This window comes from Nilaparvata lugens, chromosome 1 (assembly GCF_014356525.2).
Source record: "Nilaparvata lugens isolate BPH chromosome 1, ASM1435652v1, whole genome shotgun sequence".
NCBI lineage: Eukaryota > Metazoa > Arthropoda > Insecta > Hemiptera > Delphacidae > Nilaparvata > Nilaparvata lugens.
Genome location: NC_052504.1, coordinates 20,601,957 through 20,628,700, shown reverse-complemented (window position 1 = coordinate 20,628,700; position 26,744 = coordinate 20,601,957). Strand labels below are relative to the sequence as shown.

Below are 26,744 nucleotides of genomic sequence, written 5' to 3'. Positions count from 1 at the left end.
TCCACGAATTCATAGGTCACGTTTAGATTGAAAAAGCTGTTGCTATTCTGCAGCCTCAAAAGCTCCAAGAAGCTGTTTTTCGTTCTAGGTGAGGAGGACTATTCTTTTGAATTAATACTGTAAAGTTTACATTTCAAAATTTTAAATGTTTGTCACATGTTGCTTCTTGAGAATAAAAACTTGTTCATTCATTCTCAGCTGTACTATGTAGCACCAGAGCCTTAAACATAATTTTCTTATAATTTTATGTACATACTATATCCACTTATATTTGAGATAAGAGAACAAGATGAAAATCGCGAAGCAAGCGAGATCAAACAGCCGATACTACAGATTATTAGATCTTTGCAACAAGGAAGTGTTGTCACGTTTGGTGGATCATGACCTTTGATTTTGCCGAAGACAAGAAGCGTCTTGCCCCCTCCAGAGGACGGACGCCCAAAGCAGTAGTCGTTGGTTGCGCTAGATCTGAAGTTGTCGGTAAAAGGTTACTCTGGGTCAGGAGAAGAGGACTTGATCAAGAAATGGCGGTGGTTAGCATGATCTGGGTGTGCGGGTCATTGGCAAGCGTACCGTTACGTTGTGAAACCTAGCGCCTCCTAGCCTGTATGCGGGCGTTTTAACCGGGTTTGCACCGCGGCGCCCGCTCAAGATCATCATCAGCTCGGCAGCACTTGGTCGTCGCTAATCGTCAACGAATCATGGCGCTAACTGAAGGTGTCAGCCGACGCTACCAGGCGTCCGTCCTTTCCAACATTCTCATCGTCTTCCTTTTGACGACTGCTGTCCAATCAGCTGAGCAGCAGGTAAGCCCAATCACATATTACTGATAATGGTCACGGTCAAAACCGATTTTTGATGTGAGAAAAGAAATTTTCCATAGTAAATCATCAATGTATCTTATCAGGACTCAATTTGAATTTGGAATAGTTTTTCATCTCGTTTGTAGATGTTGTCACCGCAGTTATAGATACAGATACAGATGCAGATGCGTGGATCAGTTATAGATACAGCAGATAGATCAATCCAAGCTTCAATGCCTCTACTCTACCTGACAGGGAGAAAACATAGTATTTTCTACGAAAGGAAGTGATATCAATAATGTATAATATCCAGTAGTATGCTTTCGAATTGATCTGTTATAGATTAAGAATTAATCGAAAACAAATAAATTAACAAATATGTAATAATAGAGCATAATATTCTTAGTTTACAGCTTAGTACATCCAGTAATGAGACGTCCTTTGGAGCGAGGTATTCAACGTTATTATTATGAGGATAATTTATCATTCTATATCAGATCACTAGATGTATTTCTGAAACCAAAGCTATAATGACTGTGTCCTTCCTATTATATTGCAGGCTTCCTATCTTTAATTCACTTCTATTTCATTCATTTGAATATTATTCTCTAACTCTTGTTCAGGAATCTTATCTACTTGGAGTAGGTAATTGAATTTTCATAATCCTGGATAATCTACTATTTTTAAAAGCATCGCTAATAAGGGTCGAAAATTCCACTCTTATGATTCTGGGAAAAAATGGGCAGAGCTTCAAGTTTCAAACATGGATGTGTGTTTCTCTTTCAGAAAATATGATTGAGCCTGCTGAATTTCTGATTTTTATAAAGAATTAAAATGTCTTTATTAAGATAATAGTCTGCTCATACAGAATTTTAAGAGAGAAATCTATTGCAAGGTGAAGACCCTAGCGATGTGAATAAAGTAAATATAACTTGTAAATTTGTTAATGGAGGATCGTCATATTGATAATATATGTGCTTTGACAGAATAATATCGAGGACCAATCTAGAAGTCACTGCACGCTTGCCAGTGCAAATCAATCTATTTGAATCAAATATTGACAGTGAGCGCACAAAGATGGTAGAAGCTAACTTTTACACGCGAATCAATCAGCCATCAACGCTCCGTGTTGAATTTAGTGTCTTATTACTGATTAAAGTAAACAAACATGCTCCTTCCAATGGAATAGTTTGGGTTCTGAGTAATGGAGCGTCCAATGCTAGTAAGCTTCAATCAACATTCTCATTGCCATCCAATTGAAAGCCGTGGAAAGAGTAGAGCATTCCTGTGAAAGTTCTGAATTCAAATATCTGGTTATTCTTATATCTGGCTATTTTTATATCTGGTTATTTTCATATCTGGCTATTTTTATATCTGGTTATTTATGGATTTCGAAAACGGCTCTAACGATTTTCACGAAATTTGGAACATAGTAGGTTTATGATATAAATATTCGATAGCATTAGGTCTCATCGTTGAGAAAACTCGCTGAACGACATTAAAAGGATAATTCATCCTTGGCTGAAAAAGCTGAGGATAGTAAAAAAGTGAGTATGTGAAAAATCAAAATATCGCATCCCCGAAATTCATAAGATGACGTATAGCCAGCTGTGAAATATAAACACGATCATTTTAGAGAATTGTGTTCTGAATAACGAGCGAATCCAATACCTACTATTACTTCAGGCAATACCTACTATTACTTCAAGTAATAGTAGGTATTGCTTCAGGCCCCACAACTGATCTCTAATAAACTATGACGTCATCACATGTAGATCATCAATGATCTACTGGCGGTAAGCAAGCGAAATAAGAGCGCTGATGCTTGTTATCACATAAATTATATGGTAATCAACAAAATTAGAATTATTACAAATTACAAATACCACAGTCTCCCATTTCAATGAATATGGTTTGTTTATCATTCTTCTAATATTCGTTTGTGAAAGTAATAATGAATTTGGGGTTTTAAATCATGGGATACAGACTGTTGTGTACCTAATTGTCGCGGAAATTTAACAAGACTCCAAAAGTTCTGTAGGTACGGTATTTTCTTTTTTGAAAGATGAAACTTCGAAACGAAAATAGATACAAGTGAGAAGAAGGAAGAACTTCAATTCTACAAAACAACGGTTTACATGAAGTGTGGAAGAACAGTGTAAATAAGTGTGAGTGGAAAATTTAATTAAAGTGTGAAAGAACAGTGTAGATAAATGTGAAATAACATTGTAATTAGAGTGTGGAAGAACAGTGTAAATAAAGTGTGTAATAGTATATTTCGCACCTAGGGCCGAAAATGAAACTTTTCTGGCTCGAAATCGGTTTTCAAGTCCGAGGCCGTAGGCCGAGGACTAGAAAAGATTGAGAGCCGGAAAAACATTTTTGCCCATGGTGAGAACGTAATTTTTCGCCACACAGAAAAATAAACAATATATATATGAGAATAATAATTATTCTCATTGTCTATTATAAGCACTTCCGAAAGCAAAAGTGGAAGGTCATAGCTCTAGCAAATCTGAATATCAAGAAATTGTCCAAGTATTTTTATTTTTTATTCTGATTTGTCTAAATAACCTAAAATATTATGTTCAATTATGTAAGAGGTTGAGTTTATACTTTTTATTCTTCCAAATGACAATAAGATGATATTATTATAAATGTTTTAATTATTGAATGATAAACACAAATAATGAAAAGTTTTTGATCAGCTGGTTTATCACACTTGAAAAAGTTTTTGATCACTGGTTTATCACACTTGAAAAAGTTTTTGATCAGCTGTTTTGGCACACTTGAAATTCGGCCAATCCGATGTGATCTGAATGTCAATGGAAGTTTAGGTTAGAAGTTCTATCCTTCTATGAAAATCGAATTATTTGAATAGTTTATAATCTTATCTGTATTTATTCATTTAAATAAAATGATAGTATATTATTACAGAATACTTTATTGAATTCTAGAAGCATAAAATGATTCCGTTTATCCACCATGTTCCGTGATAAACGCTTTACTAGGAGGTTTGAGGTTAGATTCTATTATACTCTGAAAATTGAATTTGAATAGTTATAATATCTCATTTGTATTTCATTCATCCAAATAAAATGATAGTATCTTATTGCAAAAACTTTATTCAATTCTAGAAGCATAAACTGATTCCGTTTCATAAACTATTTTGTAAACATGTTCACATCAAATCAGAATCAGCTGACTTCAAGGTTATTTTACAGCCCTAGGGCCGTAAAATTTTACCGGCCTGGTCAGAAAACAATCACTTTCGGCCTCCATATGACGCACGTAAACCAGCTCATTACATCCAAGTGGGGCGAAAAAGAACTTTAAAACTAATAAATTAAAAAGTAAAAGCCAAGTGTTGGAACTGTCCATAAAATACTAATTACAAATACCACAGTCTCCCATTTCAATGAATATGGTTTGTTTATCATTCTTCTAATATTCGTTTGTGAAAGTAATAATGAATTTGGGGTTTTAAATCATGGGATACAGACTCTTGTGTACCTAATTGTCGCGGAAATTATAACAAGACTCCAAAAGTTTCTGTAGGTACGGTATTTTCTTTTTTGAAAGATGAAACTTCGAAACGAAAATAGATACAAGTGAGAAGAACAACGGTTTACATGAAGTGTGGAAGAACAGTGTAAATAAAGTGTGAGTGGAAAATTTAATTGAAGTGTGAAAGAACAGTGTAGATAAAATGTGAAATAACATTGTAATTAGAGTGTGGAAGAACAGTGTAAATAAAGTGTGTAAAAGAACTTTAAAACTAATAAATTAAAAAGTAAAAGCCAAGTGTTGGAACTGTCCATAAAATACTAATTACTATTAAAAGTTTTACCTAACTGAAAACATTCTCCTGATGGGTTTCTTAGTACGACAGATTTATTGTGTTCAACTTTGTGGGAGCCTTTTTCCTAAAAAAGAGTTACATCTAATTTGGTTTATCTTTGATTTACCTCTCCCTCGATTCTGATAGTGTACAGGTTATTGTTAAGTATTTTTTGTTGATATGAATTTATCAATAGCTCTATCACTGAATCAAGTACTCCTATGTCTATCAAGCTGAAAGTATGGATAAATTATTGCATTTGTGGAACAAAGTGTTTTTATTTCAATAAAATCTATATTTAATAAAATACAAACGTCTTTAATATGAAATTTATGTAGTATTCCATCCAATAAAAAATTGATACAGTAACAAAAGTTACATTGATAAGCTAGTATAAACTACTACAACCTAGGAAGAATCAATTAAAACAGGGTGTCTTAGTGCTACATGTTATGACGTCATTAATTAGTTGTGAGGCCTGAAGTAATAGTAGGTATTGGCGAAGCTCGGTGCCCCGATATTTGATATAATACAGTATATCGAGGAAGCCTTTTTCCTCAATTAGAGCACTAAGACACAAAGAGGCAGAGAGGCAAAATTCAGGATGGTGTTCCTATTTCATTTCTTTGGAACTAGTGGGAGTATCCTGTATTCCTGTTCCAACATTTCCACGAATTCATAGGTCACGTTTAGATTGAAAAAGCTGTTGTTATTCTGCAGCCTCAAAAGCTCCAAGAAGCTGTTTTTCGTTCTAGGCGAGGAGGACTATTCTTTTGAATTAATACTGTAAAGTTTACATTTCAAAATTTGAAATGTTTGTAACATGTTGCTTCTTGAGAATAAAAACTATTTCATTCATTCTCAGCTGTACTATGTAGCACCAGAGCCTTAAACATAATTTTTTTATAATTTTATGTACATAGTATATCCACTTATATTTGAGATAAGAGAACAAGATGAAAATCGCGAAGCAAGCGAGATCAAACAGCCGATACAGATTAGATCTTTGCAACAAGGAAGTGTTGTCATGTTTGGTGGATCATGACCTTTGATTTTGCCGAAGACAAGAAGCGTCTTGCCCCCTCCAGAGGACGGACGCCCAAAGCAGTAGTCGTTGGTTGCGCTAGATCTGAAGTTGTCGGTAAAAAGGTTACTCTGGGTCAGGAGAAGAGGACTTGATCAAGAAATGGCGGTGGTTAGCATGATCTGGGTGTGCGGGTCATTGGCAAGCGTACCGTTACGTTGTGAAACCTAGCGCCTCCTAGCCTGTATGCGGGCGTTTTAACCGGGTTTGCACCGCGGCGCCCGCTCAAGATCATCATCAGCTCGGCAGCACTTGGTCGTCGCTAATCGTCTACGAATCATGGCGCTAACTGAAGGTGTCAGCCGACGCTACCAGGCGTCCGTCCTTTCCAACATTCTCATCGTCTTCCTTTTGACGACTGCTGTCCAACCAGCTGAGCAGCAGGTAAGCCCAATCACATATTACTGATAATGGTCACGGTCAAAACCGATTTTTGATGTGAGAAAAGAAATTTTCCATATAGTAAAACCATCAATGTATCTTATCTGGAACTTAATTTGAATTTGGAATAGGTTTTCATCTCGTTTGTAGATGTTGTCACCGCAGTTATAGATACAGATACAGGTACAGATGCGTGGATCAGTTATAGATACAGTAGATAGATCAAGCTTCAAGGCCTCTACTCAACCTGATAGGGAGAGAACATAGTATTTTCTACGAAAGGAAGTGATATCAATAATGTATAATATCCAGTAGTATGCTTTCGAATTGATCTGTTATAGATTAAGAATTAATCGAAAACAAAATAAATTAACAAATATGTAATATAGAGCATAATATTCTTAGTTTACAGCTTAGTACATCCAGTAATGAGACGTCCTTTGGAGCGAGGTATTCAACGTTGTTATTATTATGAGGATAATTTATCATTCTAATTCAGATCACTAGATGTATTTCTGAAACCAAAGCTATAATGACTGTGTCCTTCCTATTATATTGCAGGCTTCCTATCTTTAATTCACTTTTGTATTTATTTATTTATTCATAATTTTCACAAAGTAACACCTATATTTTATTCATTTGAATATTATTCTCTAACTCTTGTTCAGGAATCTTATCTACTTGGAGTAGGTAATTGAATATTCATAATTCACAAATTTACAATTTTCAAAAGCATCGCTAACAAGGGTCGAAAATTCCACTCTTATGATTCTGGGGAAAAAATGGGCAGAGCTTCAAGTTTCAAACATGGATGTGTGTTTCTCTTTCAGAAAATATTATTGAGCCTGCTGAATTTCTTATTATTATAAAGAATTAGATTTTCTTTATCAAGATAATAGCCTGCCAATACAGAATTTTAAGAGAGAAATCTATTGCAAGAAGAAGACTCTAGCGATGTCAATAAAGTAAATATAACTTGTAAATTTGTTGATGGAGAATCGTCATATTGATAATATGTGCTTTGACAGAATAATATCGAGGACCAATCTAGAAGTCACTGCACGCTTGCCAGTGCAAATCAATCTATTTGAATCAAATATTGACAGTGAGCGCACAAAGATGGTAGAAGCTAACTTTTACACGCGAATCAATCAGCCATCAACGCTCCGTGTTGAATTTAGTGTCTTATTACTGATTAAAAGTAAACAAACATGCTCCTTCCAATGGAATAGTTTGGGTTCTGAGTAATGGAGCGTCCAATGCTAGTAAGCTTCAATCAACATTCTCATTGCCATTCAATTGAAAGCCGTGGAAAGAGTGGAGCATTCCTGTGAAAGTTCTGAATTCAAATGATCGGGGTATTTGAATTCAATTATAATAAGATATAAGGCAGGAAATATGGAGTGTTTCAAAGTCGTTGTACAGATCCAGATGCAAGAATAGTTTTGAAACAATTCAATCGCAATTGGAGCAGTCGTGTATTATTACAGCTCTTCTTTTTCTTCCTCTTGCCCTTTGTGCTGTGAATGAATTTGCCTGAGGGTTGAATCAAATTGCTACCCGGAAATCAACCACTGATTATTATTCATACTCTGGTATCAATAGATGATGATAAGAAACAATGACGGAGGTCCATTAAGTGAGGTTGCAATTTTATTGCTAGCTCTTCATAATCAATTCTTTTATATTCAAATCATAGTATAATAGAGAGTTGAGTAACAGTAAATTCATCGTAAATGTGGCAGTCTCCAGTCATGCTCCATTCGTTTATCATTACATTTTATAATTCCAGAAATGGACTATAAGTAAAGACTTCATCCAAAAAATTCAAGACATTTTCAACTGTCTTGATGTTTTTCCTTCCCCTGATTTAGTTCAGTATTCTGTTATGTATAGTATTCTGTTCAAACCATTTTTTAAATTTTGAAACTTATTTGTCGTGCGTAATGAGTTCCTACTTTCGTTTGTGGGTTTAATGTAAATCGAATCCAACAGGAAATTCCAATAGTACGATATTTGACAAATAATTTGTTTTTATTTCTAATACATATTTTGTACCTATACTATTTTTCCAATAGTTTGATATTCGTCTACATATATTTGACAGTATATCAGCGGCACTTAGTGCGAGCTCTCGAAGCCAGAGGCTCACTTTTATAATGCATTTTATAAAATATACTACAATAATAGCTGACAGTGAATGCAGTTTTAGTCATTGCGATATTAGGCCTACTATCGTATTATATTTCTGGATTTGTATCCTGCTTCCCATGTCTGGTGATGAATCTTGTATTCTCAGTGCATCTAGGAAGAGAAAAATGATGTATTTTAGTGGAGTGTACCTTTCTTATTCCAATGCAAAGTTAAATTTCCTGAACAAATTGTTGTTGACCTTTCTGATATTGCATACATCAAGTGTAAAGCTCTGCCAGGGGGGACAATCTCAGTGAATCGTTAACTTTCTATAATAAGAGCCAGGTACCTCAGACACACGTGCTTATAATGATTTATTATCCATTAGAGATGAGAATTCACACATGAAAAAGCATACGGAATGGAAGAAGCGTACTGAAACATAAGCATATAGCAAAAACTTTGGAAAAAAGTTGTTAATTCAAAATACAGAGAACTCTACTAGCAGGATTGAGTGTATGAAGTTGATAATAATAAAAAAAGGAAAGTTTTTGACAAAGAAGTTTCAGACAATTTCAATCTGTGACTCCATATACTTGCTTTACATTTTTAATTTCCGGAACTCTTCTGTGCTTATTGTGTGAAATACTATCAGTTTTCTTGTTCATATTCCTATAATTGACCATAATATTACATATACCGTATGTGAAAATATACTCAGTAACGAAGAAACCTTAAACTCTAAGATCAGCTCCATTATAAATAAGAATAGATGACAAATCAATATGCGTATTAATAAATGAACCATCATTATTTTCCATTTGGCGAAAAAACATAGGCTTGAACCATGTTACGTTAGAACCAAATGCAGTCACAAAAGTTAAGTTGAAGAATTTCTGAAATTCAGTGAAGTTTTTAATTTGAATCAGAATTTTATTGAATTAATAATCCAACCAATGAATCAATCGAAAGAGTCTATCTTATAAATTGAATCAGAATTCTTTTGATAATATTAAGAACCTAAATACCAAGATAATATTTTATTAAAATATGATATATTGAATAAATTATTATTATTATAAAAACATTATAGATTTTTCTCACGAAATAAAATGAGCTATTACAAATATATACTATTCTAGTATATTATTGATAGTACATTTTTGTACATACCAAGAATATTTAAGAATATGTATGTTCTAGAAACTACTGGAATATGATTAGAAGAGACTCAATAAAGTAAACAGTTGGTAAGGACATGTCAAATGAGCTTGTGACCATGCTCCAGCCAGCGATTCAGCTAGAAATTATAAAACAATATTGTAATATCTCAATAGTACTCAAATCTATTATGGACATATTATGCAGATTCAATATAAAAGATCTAGGATTGAAATAGCTTAGGATATAAACATCTTAAAATAAAAAACAGCTGGTGCAGCTCACGATAAAAACATGGATAAAATCAGATCCAAACAAACGAACAGCAAATGAAGCTGCGTTTACACCAAAGTTATTAACAAAATTTTTATTTTTTCGTCCTTATAGATTCTTACTTACTTACTTACTTAATCGAAGCCTCTTCTACCTTGCGGTGTAGAGTTTACGAGAGATTTCCATCTATCATATTAAACGGAGCTTGACAAACACATATGCACATCATGTGTATGATCAGTTATGTTCAATCTAATAGAATCTATAAGTACGGGAAAATAAACATTTTGTTAATAACTTTGATGTAAAGGCAGCTTTTAAAGCTGGACAAGGAAAAAATATTTTTGCTGTCGATTAAAATAATTTTCTGCAATTACGATAGTTACGATAATTCATTGTGTTTGGGATTGATTATGCAGCAGGGATCATCTAGTAGTGGTAGTGGAGCTGTGACATTGGAGAATGAGCGGTCGACATTCCTGGAGTGGCTGTCCGGCCTGCTGGCCAATGAGGAAGAGCCCACCACCCCTCCCGCCCCCGTCACAGCTGACGAGTGCAAGTCATGCAGTGAGTATTGTCAGAGACAAACTTATGCTTATCCTTTCTCTATCGTATTGTAGACACATCACCAATATTTACTATTATACACACAGTATTGTTGGCACATCACTAATATTTACCAACTCTGAGCTAATTTTCCACATTGTTTCCTCGATTCAAATTCTTCTAGCTGATATCATAGAGAAACAATAGCCTAATTATCTTATGCTATTGTTTCTCTAAGCTGATATTTACAAACATTCACTCTATATCATTCACTCTTATTCATTCATTCATTCATCACTCCAATCCTATATCGCTGAATGAAGTTTGTAAAAATAGTAATTATTATTACACGCAACAAGCAACTAATAACTTATACCCCAACACATATCATCTAGTGTGAGGTTATAGTGTGGATAAATTTTTATTTGATTGATTTGATACCAAAAATAGTGTAGATAGGTGACTAATATTCAAGAACTTAAGCCAATTACTTTTTCATAAATATAAAGATGCATACTCTTATGCCGAAGCCACATATTGGCCCAGTAAGCTGGCCCAGCCTGTTAAAAGTGCAATTCCTTATGAAGGCAAGTGCTGGCAAACCACCTATACACACACTGCGCTGCCCGACTTGGGCTTCATTGGGTTAACATGTAGATACGACATTACAGATAAAAACACATTGCTCTTGAATAATAATGGCAATGATTTTGAATGATAAATGCAATTATCGAGAAAGAGTATGTTGATATCTACAATGTATTGGACTAGATTTCAATGACTTTCATCATCATATTATTATAACAAAGTAAGAGCCTTCCTTTTCCGACCACCAATTTTAGTCTACCCAGTGAAATATTTCTGTATTAATAATAAGTATATATGTGTTGAGTCAGTTTTCATAATTTTTCAGGAGAGCAAAAACAAAGTTCAAAAGATTCTGTATGAAATTTATGAATCATTTTTGAAAAAATAAGAACGCTAATCGTTATTCGAAATCTTATCGTATCATTCATATCAATACCTATTTCTTTTCTTGAAAGTTATAAGTTGACTTGTATCATTTTTACTAATACCTATTAGATTTTATTTCAACTTTAAAAGGTTATGAGTTGACTTGTTTCATTTATATCAATCATGAATGATTTTTTCTGAGATGTATCCCTTTTAGCATGAGAATAACTCTAAAACAATACTACATAGACTTGAATCCTTTATACCAAAAAAGAGCAAATTTTCCTGAATAAGAACATGTAGAAAAGTCAAAATCTACATTTTGTGACTCAACCCCTTTTTACCTATCAGTACAGATTTAATAAATTGAAAAACGCCAAGGATGATTGTTCATCCTCAGCTGGATGATTGAGATCTAGAATATAAGAAACTGGAAATGTTTTGTGTTTTCCAGAGTGTGGAATAGCCAATACAAAGACAAGAATTGTTGGTGGTCAAGTGACCTATGTGAACCAATATCCGTGGATGGCATTGCTCATGTACAACAACCGATTCTACTGCGGAGGATCGCTCATCAGTAACAAATACGTGCTCACAGCTGCACATTGCGTTAGCTCGTAAGTACATCCTCAAAAATTTCTTGTTTTATATATAAAATAAATGGAATATGAAGGATCTGGAAATCTGTGGAGACGAATTTCGCGGCTTCGAAAGAAGAATGTGAAACGGTCTCCTTAGAATTCGCTTTATCGGCTTCAATTTTCAAGATGAATATTCAACATTATAATTATTATCTCGAATTTTGTTTCACCTTTAGTTTCAAACTTAAAGTGATCGAATTTCTTGATGCTCCTATTCTCTTCCGAATCATCAAATCCAACTTCTAGTTATATAGGGCATTATCTGTGATAACTTTTCGTAACTTTTAACTTCAAATTTTATGATTACATACACTGTTTATTCCTCATAGGAGTATTATCAGATGAATGATAAACTCTCTAGATAAGAATAGAAGTAGCCTAGAAGGGACTGAACAGTCCGGGCCTTAAGACCGATCAAAACGTGTATGGTAGGCCTTACTCATCGCCGTGAATCCTTCGCACACTAATAAGCCGTTGAATTTCAAACAAACAAAACGTAATAATTTCACTTAGATACAATAAAAAACGCTATGCTACTATTCATTCGCTTTCTACACGTAAATAAAAAGAGAAAAGTGGCCTTCCAGTAATAATTGATTGATAAAGTTGTGGACAAACTCACCGGACCAGTGTGAAAATTTACATGCTGTGAGATTGATTGAATAGGGAATAGCCTGCTTTTCATGAATAACAATGGCACAATTTTCCAACTGTCAACTTTTATCTGAATAAATCATTTCTGTGATAATATTGAAACTAATAATAGTCTCCTTTTCTAATGATATTGAGAACCATATTAATATCAATTCATCTAGTAATCATAGATTAACTACATTAATTAATCTATTATTAATGTAATAATAAATTAAATTTAACTAAATTGTTTCAAGGCATATAATATCTTGCCTTTTGAATTTAATTTATTCTTCTATTTTACATTGGTCTATTTAGTATAGATATGTAAAACACTCGAGTATAAAACCTGTCAGAGAGTAATAAGCGGATAGTTAACTAAGCACTCGTAATACATCCCTCATAAATTGCAATAAAACTTTTCCATACTCTATTGATTACTATTGCATAAATCGTCTATCTCATTACAATTTGTAATTGACTTGAAAATTTTATCAATGATATAGTTTGACCGTGTTATGTGTCATACAAGATTCACTGTGCAGTGCTCTGAATTGGTACGGTTTATTATATACATTCCACTGATTACATTGAAAAATCTATGATTGTTTTTTACCGGCTACAAATTTTACACTCACAAATTCATCGGAACAAATTAGGCAAATTGCCTAATCCTTGTAGGAAGTCGACGACGACAAATAAATTCATTCCGAAAAAGTTTGAATGAGATACTACTATCACAGAGAAAAGATACCGTTAATACCATTGCATTATCTATCAAATTACCAACTCACCTACCAATTACTTATCAAATCGGATTATTCCCGAAGTATTGATGTAATGCTTTTATTAATAAATAAATTAAATAATTGTCTCTGCTACTAGCTTTTTAATCATTTTTAAAAAAATCATTGGGCTTTCATTACAATAATAGATAAATATTGTAAAAGATAGTTCAACTCTATCATGATCTTCTATCATAATGACCATCATCACGTATTCAACATTCCAGATTCAACAAGAAAAAAATCTCGGTGCGTCTCTTGGAGCATGACAGAGATTCAGACAATGAGACCATGCATATCGACCGCAAAGTGGCAAGAATTGTCAAGCATCCTGGCTACAGCGATCGCACCTTCAACAACGATATTGCTATCATTCAACTCGATGAAGACGTCGATTTGGACGGAGAGAATGGTCTCCGACCAGTCTGCCTGCCTCCAACAAGTGGGTTTACTACTACCATTAAATTTATGTTTCATCTCCATCACCACCCAATCACAAAAGGAACAGTTTTGGGCTTTAAGTCTGTTGTTCCTTTCCCAATCATTCATAATTGAGAATAATGTTTCATCTATCAAAGCATAAATAAATATATAAATCATATTCCAATTCAGCTCAATACCTCTGTGAACTTTATGAATGATTGGAACTATAGAACCATGAATTTCCTTTATTGAATCAAATTACATTCCAATTCATCTTATCACCTCTGTATACTTTATGCATGATTGAAACTATAAAACCATGAATTTCCTTTATTGAATATCTAAGTTACCAGAAACGTCTTTTAATGATTATGTAAAGACCATTATCAACAACTAACAGTGTCGAAGCATACAATACTAACTAGCTATACCTTCAATTATTTGTCATAAAATCGACCCATCACCTGGTTATCTGCAGTACTGGAACTGCGAAATATTTGACCCTACGATTACGTTCCCAGTTTACTTTATTACTTGTTTTTCGAATGTTACAAGCACCACTAACCGATAAAGTTATCAGGGCTGATAGCTTGCACGTGTACCGCGTAGAGCTTTGAGTTGCACATTGTTTAGAATGCAGAAATTGCATTAGTTTGACATGCAGCAAGTGAGAGGGGCCTACGTCGTTGTATCCTGTACAAACATAAGTAGAAGCCTTGATTACATTCACCACAAGCACTCAAAGTAGATTGACTGTTGCAACTTTCCCGAAACCAACTCTGATTAGTTTCACGAACTAACTCCTTTTATAGTTTCCCGACAGGCCTCCAGCGCAGTTGACAACTGTGCAGTAAACTGGTTGCATCTGAAATTGCTCCAATGCTCATTAGACGAGAGTAAATAATATAAATTTCAATATTGATAAGATTGATAGTATAGTGATGGTGCCTTATTTAAAGTATCATACTCTGTAACGATATTTCAATCATTATAATTCATAAATATTACTTCCCAAGTCTTGTCTAATATACCCATGTAATCATTGGATCTCATCTCAAATTGGAGTACGGTACTCTATTCAAAAAATCAAACATTGCACATGTATAGGATACGAAAAATGTGATCTTACTCTTTCAGATACACTTTTTTTCAAAGATGACTATTAAATAATATAGTTCTCCTCATACCGTAGTTATTTCTCAAGATGAATCATTTTAATAACGTGACAGCAATTAGAAACAGCACGATGAGCACGTCTTTCCAATCTTCCTCCATGCTGTTACTTTATAGAAAAATGCTATTTCCTCCATTTATGATAGGTTAATCATTCTAATGATAGTGCTACAATCTATCCAGAAATCATTGTCTCTAAGTCTTACTAAATGTCGAATAATTATTATAGCATAATTTTCAAAAGAAAAAAAAACTTGTGTTGGAATACACAACATACCTCCATGCACTTTGTTCACTCACCCACCAATAAATAGAGATAGAATATAGTGACTCCATGCCGTCACAATCTATACAGTATTGTATTCCGTTCCTTCTTTCAAAGAAAATGATTTCCATGAAGTAATACTGCTCCACGAGAGCTCATAATATCTGGAAAAACTCCCATATGTACGTGTCAATCCAAGCTTCTGCTTGCATGCATTCTCTCTTCTCTTCCATGAAATGATTCTTCTTTCTCTAGTGAGAGAGAAGGATGGAGAGGAATCTTGAAATTCTTTTTTCCGAGAATTGAATCGTGGAGATGTGTTTTATAAGTCCATATAGTTACCGGTACGTCGTCCCCACAATTCAAAAAGGAATTTGTGTTTTGATTAGTTGGGTAGTAATCATTCATATAAAGCAATCATCCATTTTTTCTATTTTCCCAGTACATTATCAACAATCTATTATATTCCCATATTGCGTCATTTTGCAGGGAAGAGTTTCAGTGGTGCGAAGGGAGTTGTGACTGGATGGGGAGTGAAGAATTCGGGAGGTTCGACATCACCCACTCTCAACGAGGTCACTGTTCCTATTCTATCGAATAAATCATGTCGCAACACTTCCTACGGCGAGACAAGGATAACGGACAACATGTTGTGCGCTGGATATCCAGAGGGCAAAAAGGACTCTTGCCAGGTAAAACATATCATCACATATAAATATATAGTAGGAAGGGATTCTGTAACTGCATCGTTCTGTCAAAAGGGTCACATTTCAATGCAAATATGTATGTTAAAGTAACTACAAAGTTGTATTGGTTTTCTAAATAATTGTCACTTCGGTATTATTAACTCTTCCCGCTTATGAACTTTCCTATTGTACTCAACTGAAGCACTTAATTGTGATATTTGTAATTTAAACTTCTAATTAATATTTATTATCTATTCATGAAACAGAAACTTTCTCCTTTATAATATAGTTATGGCTCTATTTGTGTACAATAAAATTTCACTATTTAATAGAAAATATATGGCACTGTATATAGAAACCTTAAAAATAAAACAAGACAAGAAACGAGAATAAAGTTCTATAATGGGTAGTTCTAAGTTGTTTTTGGGTTTTACCTGTTTGCTTCGACATTTTTTTGTATGGGAATAAATGAATAATTAGATAAATAAATAAATAATAAATAAATAATAAATGAATAAATGAATAAATGAATAAATGAATAAATGATAAATGAATAAATGAATAATGAATAAATGAATAAATAATAAATGAATAAATGAATAAATGAATAAATGAATAAATGAATAATGAATAAATGAATAAATGATAAATGAATAAATGAATAAATGAATAAATGAATAAATGAAAAATGAATAAATGAATAAATGAATAAATGAATAATGATAAATGAATAAATGAATAAATGATAAATGAATAAATGAATAAATGAATAAATGAATAAATGAATAAATGAATAAATGAATAATGAATAAATGAATAAATGAATAAATGAAAAATGAATAAATGAATAAATGAATAATGAATAAATAATAATGAATAAATGAAAATGAATAAATGAATAATGAATAAATGAATAATGAATAAATGAATAAATGAATAAATGAATAAATGATAATGAATAAATGAATAAATGAATAAATGAATAATGAATAAATGAATAATGAATAAATGAAAATGAATAAATGAATAAATGAATAAATGAATAATGAATAAATGAAAAATGAATAAATGAATGAATAAATGAATAAATAATAAATGAATAAATGAATAAATGATAAATGAATAAATGAATAAATGAATGAATGAATGAATGAATAATGAATGAATGAATAAATGAATAAATGAATGATGAATGAATGAATAAATGAATGAATGAATGATGAATAAATGAATGAATGAATAAATGAATAAATGAATGAATAAATGAATGAATAAATGAATGAATGAATGAATGAATGAATGAATGAATAATGAATGAATGAATAATGAATAAATGAATAAATGAATAAATGAATAATGAATAAATGAATAAATGAATGAATGAATGAATGAATAAATGAATAAATGAATAAATGAAAAATGAATAAATGAATAAATGAATAAATGAATAAATGAATAAATGAATAAATGAATAAATGAATAAATGAATAAATGAATAAATGATAATGAATAAATGAATGAATAAATGAATAAATGAATAAATGAATAAATGAATAAATGAATAAATGAATAAATGAATAAATGAATAAATGAATAAATGAATAAATGAATAAAATGAATTAATGAATAAATGAATGAATAAATGAATAAATGAATAAATGAATAAATGAATAAATGAATAAATGAATAAATGATAAATGAATAAATGAATAAATGAAAAATGAATAAATGAATAAATGAATAAATGAATAAATGAATAAATGAATAAATGAATAAATGAATAATGAATAAATGAATAATGAATAAATGAATAATGAATAATGAATAAATGAATCAATGAATAAATGAATCAATGAATAAATGAATAAATGAATGAATGAATAAATGAATAATGATAAATGAATGAATAAATGAATAATGAAAATGAATAAATGAATAAATGAATGAATGAATAATGAATAAATGAATAAATGAATGAATGAATGAATGAATAAATGAATAAATGAATAAATGAATAAATGAATAAAGAATAAATGAATAAATGAATAAATGAATAAAGAATAAATGAATAAATGAATAATGAATAAATGAATAAATGAATAAATGAATAATGAATAAATGAATAAATGAATAAATGAATAAATGAATAAATGAATAAATGAATAATGAATGAATAAATGAATAAAGAATAAATGAATAAATGAATAATGAATAAATGAATAAATGAATAAATGAATAAATGAATAAATGAATGAATGAATAAATGAATAATGAATAAATGAATAAATGAATAAATGAATAAATGAATAAATGAATAAAGAATAAATGAATAAATGAATAATGAATAAATGAATAATGAATAAATGAATAAATGAATAAATGAATAAATGAATAAATGAATAAATGAAGTCCAAAACTATAGACCCACTGGAAAAAGAGATGTAGGCAGGCCAAGAAAGAGATGGGTACCGGAACAGATTAATTAATAAACCTAATCCCTGAAGTAAAGATGAAGATGATGATGATGATGATGATGATGATGATGATGGTTCATTTTTATTACACTGGGTAGCTGATTGTATATCTAATCAATGAGGAGTAAAAAACTGGAAAGGGCTGATAGATGAAATAAGACATTGAACATTACAATATTCGTGATTCAATCTTGTCATGCTCGTTTTATATCAAAGATGTATGTAGATTTAACGGGAGGATTGTGCTCAAAAATATTCCCTGAATATACCAGAGTTCTATAAGTCAAACGAGAAATGATATTCACGTGCTATTGATTTGATGGTAAATCAAGTATTTAATTTAAGTATTCATTTTCATCAACATGAATACTTATATTAATTTCATAACATTTTATTCACATGCCCTCTTGTCCAATCATAATTCATACTCTGGACATTAAGTAAAACGAATTTCATATAATTTAATGTTTTGCTCATCCATGTGAGTCATGGCCTCAAAAACGTAATGCTTGTATGGATGCAATCCAATCAAATGCACAGTGGGCTGGTCGGCTGGTGGTGATGAGTCTGATTAGGGTTGGGGTAGGGGATGTGTGCTCATCTTCACAGTGTTAATTTGATTAAGTCATTGATCGAAGTTCCTGGAAAAACTTATCACTTTAACCAGAGTGTAAAACAGTTTGTTGGAGAGCTGGGCCTATAAATGGGGTGTCATCGAACTTGTGTTGATGAGACAAGTAGTAATAGTGGCATGCGTCCGTCCTCTTCCGTTAATGGATTCGGTGGTGCGTGTGTGCTCCTGTCAGCGATGGACCCCCGACCCCTGAAGGCCGCGCTAATAGCAAGGCTTGTCAATTAAGAAACGTTTTCTGCGTGTAACAAACATCGTTAACAGTCTGGCAACTTGCACCAATGCTAGACTTGGCTCACCCTGTACACCCTTCCGGTACTATCACTATCGATTGCCAGTCTGTCGTCATGGTGATGGACGGACAAAACAAGATCATTTCCATTTTATTCTGATGCCATCTCCATTTTTTTTCTTAGTTTGTATTCCGCCGTGTCACAATTCCATAATAGAAGATGTGTCAGGCATTTCAAAATATCATCATTACTATAGATGGAATCGATGTTTCCAACTTCGGAAAACTTCTAAAATTAATCTCTTCGTGCGAGAAATATTCAGTATTGTAGCTTTACTTCTCCCGTTTCTTCATGCAGTAACAAATAGTCAACTTGTTACTTTTAGATAACTTGAAAAATAAAGCAGACATCGTGGAAGGAGCCGACAAATTCAGCTATTCTATAATTTCTGCTCGTGGCTCATTATTATTTCTCACAGCACACCACTCTCAGTTGAATAGTCCCTCTTCATTACAGCCTCTCTGTGAGCAGAACATCATTTTAACAGGCAAACCAACACGAGGCTCCGCTTATTATAACAAACCCATCATGAAAACTTTTTCAATGGTAGTTTTTCAAGTTAACGAGTCTGTAGACAACTTTTTGCAGCCGGGAAAGTCTTTCCCAACAATTCCAACGACTAATAGAATCGTCCAATTACGTGCGCCCTCTATAAAATGTGGTAATTGGATTTCTAGACATTGTCGTCTGAGCTTATTTTATTCAATCCATAGCCCAAAATAGAATGGAAAATGTCCATGCGAATATTTCAGGATTCAAAAGCAATAGTTTGCGGTCGAGTTCGAAAATCATTATTGACACTAATGGTTAGTTATTAATGTCCAATTTGATATGAAAGCACCTCTTAAAACTCATTATGATGACTGAAACACAAAATCCTTCATGTTTTCTCTCCTCTTCTTCCTTCTCCTTCACCCTACCTCCTCCTACACCTGCGTTTCCTGCTTTTCCTCTGTCTCCTTCCAAATATATCTCAGCAGAATATTAGCGCAAGCTCAAATTATATTTAAAGGTTTAAGCTCTTTCTAATAGTGATGCTAATTCATGATGCTTGAATATTATTGAAACACCATTCCTTCTGAAGTTGAATAAAATATGTGTTTTCTAATCGAGCCAATCAATCAATAATCAATCATATTGATGTGTTTTCCAATCATTTTTAATCGAAGAGGGTAAGGATAAGATTCTATTTTCTATGATATAACTATTATAGGTTATAGTATCTCAGCTCCCTATTTCGGTTGAACTGTGAGAGTAAGAGCATGAGCGTACAATGAATATGAATACGAGCGTAAGAGCATGGATGAATATGAATAGAGTAATATTATTCAACTTCTGGTGAATAGTCCAGTCAATATAGACATAAAAAAGGGGGTGTGCTTGCAATTTATATTGTAGTTCTGATTTTTTATTGTATTATTTGGGTACATAAGAGAAGCTCAGAACTAATTTCTTCATGCAAAATTTCCTAGATTCAGGGTGGCTCAAAAACCTCGTATTTTCGGCTCATTTTCCAGTTTTCAGCTATTTCTGCCAAATCTCGTAATCGGACAGAAAAATGTGCTCTGGCCTTTGTTTTAGATCATAAAGTTCTGAATAAAATGAGATCATTCGGAACTCTCTATCTCCAATGAGTACTGAGTTATGATTTTTCAAAAATTAGTGAAATTTTGATGAATTTTAGTTTTTGATCAACAATATCTTCCGATTGTTAACATTTAGATGTATAATTCGAAATCCCTCTGGGCGTATTATTGTGCTCTACAATCTGAGATCAGGGAGAGCTCTCTATCTCGAATAGATTTCCAGGTACACCTGACAACATTGCTCCCTGTGTTGTGAAAAACACCTAATTTTCAGGTTCAACCATCATCACCAACTACATTGTCCTTACATTGATATTTCGCACAATGACATAAGTTCATGAGATCATGTTCTATGAGAATCACCCGCTAGATGCACTTCATTTCGGTATTTTCTAGTGGAGAGGCGCGCTTAAGGACACTTCAAGGATCAAAATTTCAAACACATATAAATTTTGACACAATGCTCAGATTCCATTGTACCACACTCCATTCTTCTTGGCTCGTCAAGGCGGTCTAGAATTATGCATCATAAGTCAAATTCGGACGAAAAATGAAAAATTTATTATTGAGTGTACTTAGACCCATATTCCAATACACAAAAAATGGCCGATTTCTATATTCAAAGCTATGTATCTCTGTAACCCCTTATTATAAAAATCATTACTTGATCTTGAAATGTGAAATAGAATTTTTTCTTTCATCTGCTGTAAACGATTCATGAAAAAATATGTTCGTGAAGTGAGATTTGATTGTTGAAAAAAATCCGAAAATTGTAGATATTTTTCTCATATTAACAGTTTTGGCAGTTCTATGATATGCCAGAGTGATCCAAGATGGATTTTAGGCAGCTAAGCTCGTAGAGGATGAATTTATCTACAATTTGAGTTTCAAATTGAGAATCAATCGTGAGTTTCTATGATGTATCAGACTCGTTTCAGAAACTCTTGATCAACAGTAAAATCACGAAAAAATGTAAAAACTGAAATCGCCATTTTTAAAATCTTCTGTAACTTTCGAATCGTATTGGAATAGAAAGTATTATTTATTGGGGTGGGTAGAGGGGTACAATTTTTACATCCTCACTAGATTTGGAAATTTTATCAGAAGTATTTCAGAAGACATGCAGCTTTGAATATAGAAATTGGCCATTTTTCGTGTATTGGAATATGGGCTTTAGTACACTCAACAATAAATTTTCCACTTTTCGGCCGAATTTGACTTATGATGCATTATTTTGGACCGCCTTGACAAGCCGAGAAGAATGAAGTGTAGTACAATGGAATCTGAGCATTGTGTCAAAATTTATATGTGTTTGAAATTTTGATCCTTGAAGTGTCTTTAAAAGCGCGCCTCTCCACTAGAAAATACCGAAATGAAGTGCATCTAGCGGGTGATTCTCATAGAACATGATCTCATGAACTTATGTCATTGTGCGAAATATCAATGTAAGGACAATGTAGTTGGTGATGATGGTTGAACCTGAAAATTAGGTGTTTTTCACAACACAGGGAGCAATGTTGTCAGGTGTACCTGGAAATCTATTCGAGATAGAGAGCTCTCCCTGATCTCAGATTGTAGAGCACAATAATAAGCCCAGAGGGATTCCGAATTATACATATAAATGTCAACAATCGGAAGATATTGTTGATCAAAAACTAAAATTTATCAAAATTGATTTTTCCTTCAAATTTCACTAATTTTTGAAAAATCATAACTCAGTACTCATTGGAGATAGAGAGTTCCGAATGATCTCATTTTATTCAGAACTTTATGATCTAAAAAAACGAGAGTACATTTTTCTGTCCGATCACGAGATTTGGCAGAAATAGCTGAAAACTGGAAAATGAGCCGAAAATACGAGGTTTTTGAGCCACCCTGTATCTAGCACAAGGAAATTTTGCATGAAGAAATTAGCTCTGAGCTTTTCTTATGTACCCAAATAATATAATAGAAAATCAGAACTACAATATAAATTGCATGCAGCAATGTATATAGTGACTGGACTAAAAAGGGAGCCCCTCAACCACAGAAAAAAATATTTTTTGAAGTCAGCGCCGTTGCTAAATCATATTGAACTCATACTCCAGAGACTCAATACATATAAATCAAGTGATTGATCATCAAAGAAGTCTTTTTTCTGATTTTCATTGATATTACTGTGGGAGCTTCTCCTGGTCAATATTTTATACTGTCATCTCACTGAAATGCTGTTATCCAAATCAACTCTCTTCTTGTCTGCTTTTATTGAATCATACCTTCCCCAAATAAAGTATTCGGTTGGTCTGGGAGTATCAGCTTATTGTTGAAGACTGAACTTGTACTAAGCTGATCATTATTGTCAAAGAAATGAACCGCTTCAACTTCGACAATACGCTATTCTTCATTATTCTGCACGTGTAACCATGATAAAATACAGTGAGAGACTATTGCTCAAACATGAATGTCTATTGTGACTGAAGCTTCCAAGCAGCAATATCAATTAACACGGAATATTGATATCAAACCAACTATTACAGACAGTCACACATAAACGATGTTGATCAATTGATATTCAACCGAGGCAGGTGACAGGCGAATGGAAGCTGAAGCAATTGCATGTTTAGAATTTCCAATAATTACTTATTCACTGAATACAGGATACCTTACATGAACATACGTGAACAATTTGATACACATGATCATGTACTGATGTGTGATGAGAGTGCTTATTGGAAAACCACTAGTTACCTTCCATATATGTGTGAAACGGTTTCCTCTCAAAGATGGATAGGAACAATAACCAGCTAAATACCCTTTAGACACAACTCATTGTCGTCGAGGTCCCTTTGATAAATCAGTGGAGCTCCCTTCATAACCATAATAGTGATTGTGAATAATATTATAAGCATGAGCAAAACTGTTTTAGATTGAATGTAACCAGGATATTAGATTATAACAAAGATTGAAATAAATTATCTGCGAAGTTGAACTTGATAGATTATCATTACCAGTACGTACCAGGTTTTCCATTCTTTTCCCTTGTTAGTATCCAACCCCTTAAGAATCATACCTTAGCTCATAATTCTAATAATTGTTCTCTTATCAACTTTCAACGCTCAACTCCTATCCTTTCAACACGATGATCCTGGATGACTGTATAATATTATAATAATCAACTAAAAACGTGATTTTTCCAGGGTGACAGTGGTGGACCTCTTCATGTTGTAAATGGAACAAGATATGATGTTGTGGGTGAGTATTGGACTTTCCATAAAATTGATGAGTATTAATGGCTCTTTCCTATCATCTTATCCATCATTTCTGACTTCTTTCAGATGTGACATTGATGAACATCAAATAGAAATTGTTAAAAGATAAAAATACAACATGAAATCATAGGGCCTACAGAGTACCCCTAGAAATGTTAATTCCAGTATCACTACGATTGGCAAGGAATGACATCATCCTTACCACGTCATCAACCAATCTTTCTCCAAAGAAGCTATATCATGTGAAATAATCATGAACAATTCTTACTAGGCATGTGAAAAAGAACTGAAAATTTTGTGTCACTGCCAGTACTTCAATGATAAGTTTCTAATGAGAAGATGATTTCCATTTCAAGAAATCTCAAATACAATCATGAAAAATATTGTCAGCTTTGTAGTTGTTTTCTTCTTATTTAATCGAACTGTCTGTTTCTCAATTCATAGAACAATAATATAAACCTACAATATCAATATAGCTAATTCAACTTGTCGTTTGAAATCAAAATATTTGTTCTCCATTTCTTATAACAAATACAAATTTACAATATCAATATAACTCATCTAACTAGTCGTTTGAAATCAAAATATTTGTTCTCCATTCCTTACAACAAATACAAACGTACAATATCAATACACGAGTAACCCAATCAACTTGTGGTTTGAAATGCTAGCATATTATACCATACAGAACAGGCGAATGCGTTCAGTGGTAGCAAAGTGATTTGTAATTGCACGCTTCAATGATTAAAGCATTGAAATAATATCGCTGTGAGGTCTGCACTGCCCACTGTCCACTGTCCACTGTGTTGTCTTTGATGACTTGGGGCACTTGTCTGGCTGATGCATTGCTGTGCATTACTGTGCACAGGTGTGGTGTCGTGGGGCGAAGGCTGTGCGCTGGCCGACCATCCGGGCGTTTACACGCGGGTGAATCGCTACATCACATGGCTGCGACTCAACACAAGGGATGGCTGCTTTTGCCAGCAGTTCGACACGATCACGCACAAAGTGCTGCCCGAGGGAGACACCAGCCAGTCGCCGTTCGACGAGTATACCGAATAGGACTGCAGTCACCTCACCAATGGTACGTACGCCCGCTCTTTCACTTCGCCACACAGCGTAAACTCTTTGCCTTGATTACTTTGATCAAATAGAAAGTCATAAGCGTTGAAACTGCTCAAGTGTGTATCTGTATCTAATGTCGGTTGGTTTCAATTTTATTACACTTGTCCAGAATTTTTTATTGGAAAATAGAAACCTCCATATCTTCCCTATAGCTATTCTGAATTTCTTTTTGAAAAGGTTAAGGAATGGTTCCGGTTCATGAAGTTATTCTCACTTCATGTGAGAATTTTCTAGTAGAATGGGTGAGATTTGAAGAGAAGATTCAAAGACACGAGTGAATGTACAAAAACGAATCGAATGAAGAATATCGTACACTTATGTACAAAGAGAAGAGCAAGTACGGAGATGGGGGTTTGGAAAAAATAATATAGTGTAGAAAATTCAAATTCAATGATATTGATTGAAACATGTAGGCCTATAAGCGTAGAGTTTGGAGTGTAAAAGGAGTAGAAGAAGAAGGGTGAAAGAAGACAGATAAAGCTGGGGAATCAAACTCGAACACATTGATTGTAAGAATAAGGTTTATATCGATTGAATAACGTTTAATCAATGTTATTATTAATAAAATTAATAAATAAAAAACGTTTCATTTATTCAAAAGATTGAAAGTGCTTACCTTGACTGTATTACTTATGTTAATTATCATGAAAAAAAAATCAATTATATCATGCTGACAGATACATTGACTTTATTATTGCTCATATGCCAATTATCATGAAAAATGTTTCAACTATTCTAAATATTTTTGAAACGGCTTGGAATGATCAATAGGGGACCCCTATTACTCCAATCAGAACAATTTTATACATGACGCAAGAAGTCAACATCAATTCGCTTCATTTCTAGCGAACGATGTAGCATAATACGACTATAACTACGTGAACCCTGTGAAATTAACTACTGTTTAATAGTTACTACTAGTAGTTAACTACTCATAGTAGTTACTGTTAGTTATGCTACTTTTTGTATGGTAGAGATTCTCCATAATCGTTTTTCCGAACTTATCAGGAAACCGGTGTGTCTGTCTAATGAAAATATCTGTTTTCTGTTACAGGTTGAGGAATTTATAAACCAGGAATTAATTTATTGATGAGGATTGAGAGGAATACATTATTTATTTGAAAAAGAATCGTAAAACTGGTGAAAATTACAACGCTCTTGTGATCTTGAAATACACTCTTATGTTATCAATACCATTCATCAATTATAGAAACCCTCTTCCTTAAAATAAGAGAATTGAAGTGTAAAGATTAGTGAATATGTTCATGTTTACGCATTATCTGTTCCCTTGACAAATTCAAACGGTTTATTTTGACATTTGTTGCTATGCTTTTCAATCGATTTCAAAACAGAGATATTAAAGCTCAAACTAAATATCAATTCGTGAACATTAAAGTTTAAATTCATGTGATAAGAATTGGCTCCGTGGCTCCTGAGAGAACCACTTAGCCGTTCAAATCTGTGTTCTAAAATAAATTACTTATGGCATATATTTTTTCAAAGTAGTCCTATTCAACAATATTAAAGAAACTCATTCTGTAGTTATCACTTATAATAATTATACAGCATGATCATTTTGACTGAATGAAGTCAATGGAGTTTTTC

At 32.9% G+C, this 26,744-nt stretch overlaps 1 protein-coding gene across 2 annotated transcripts; it reads left to right on the top strand.

Moving 5' to 3' along the window:
• The first annotated feature begins 443 nt into the window (after positions 1 to 443).
• Positions 444 to 26,241, top strand: LOC111045809 (trypsin). Of its 2 annotated transcripts, none has more exons than XM_039421690.1 (8): positions 444 to 806; positions 10,096 to 10,243; positions 11,631 to 11,793; positions 13,463 to 13,677; positions 15,586 to 15,788; positions 23,943 to 23,997; positions 24,883 to 25,098; positions 26,194 to 26,241. In XM_039421690.1, exons 1-7 carry the CDS (start codon positions 702 to 704, stop codon positions 25,074 to 25,076), a joined length of 1,083 nt encoding a protein of 360 aa, XP_039277624.1. In that variant the 5' UTR covers positions 444 to 701; the 3' UTR covers positions 25,077 to 25,098; positions 26,194 to 26,241. The 2 variants fall into 2 exon arrangements, with proteins under 2 accessions (XP_039277624.1, XP_039277616.1); XM_039421682.1 differs by lacking the exon at positions 444 to 806 and adding an exon at positions 5,857 to 6,112.
• The last annotated feature ends 503 nt before the right edge of the window (positions 26,242 to 26,744 follow it).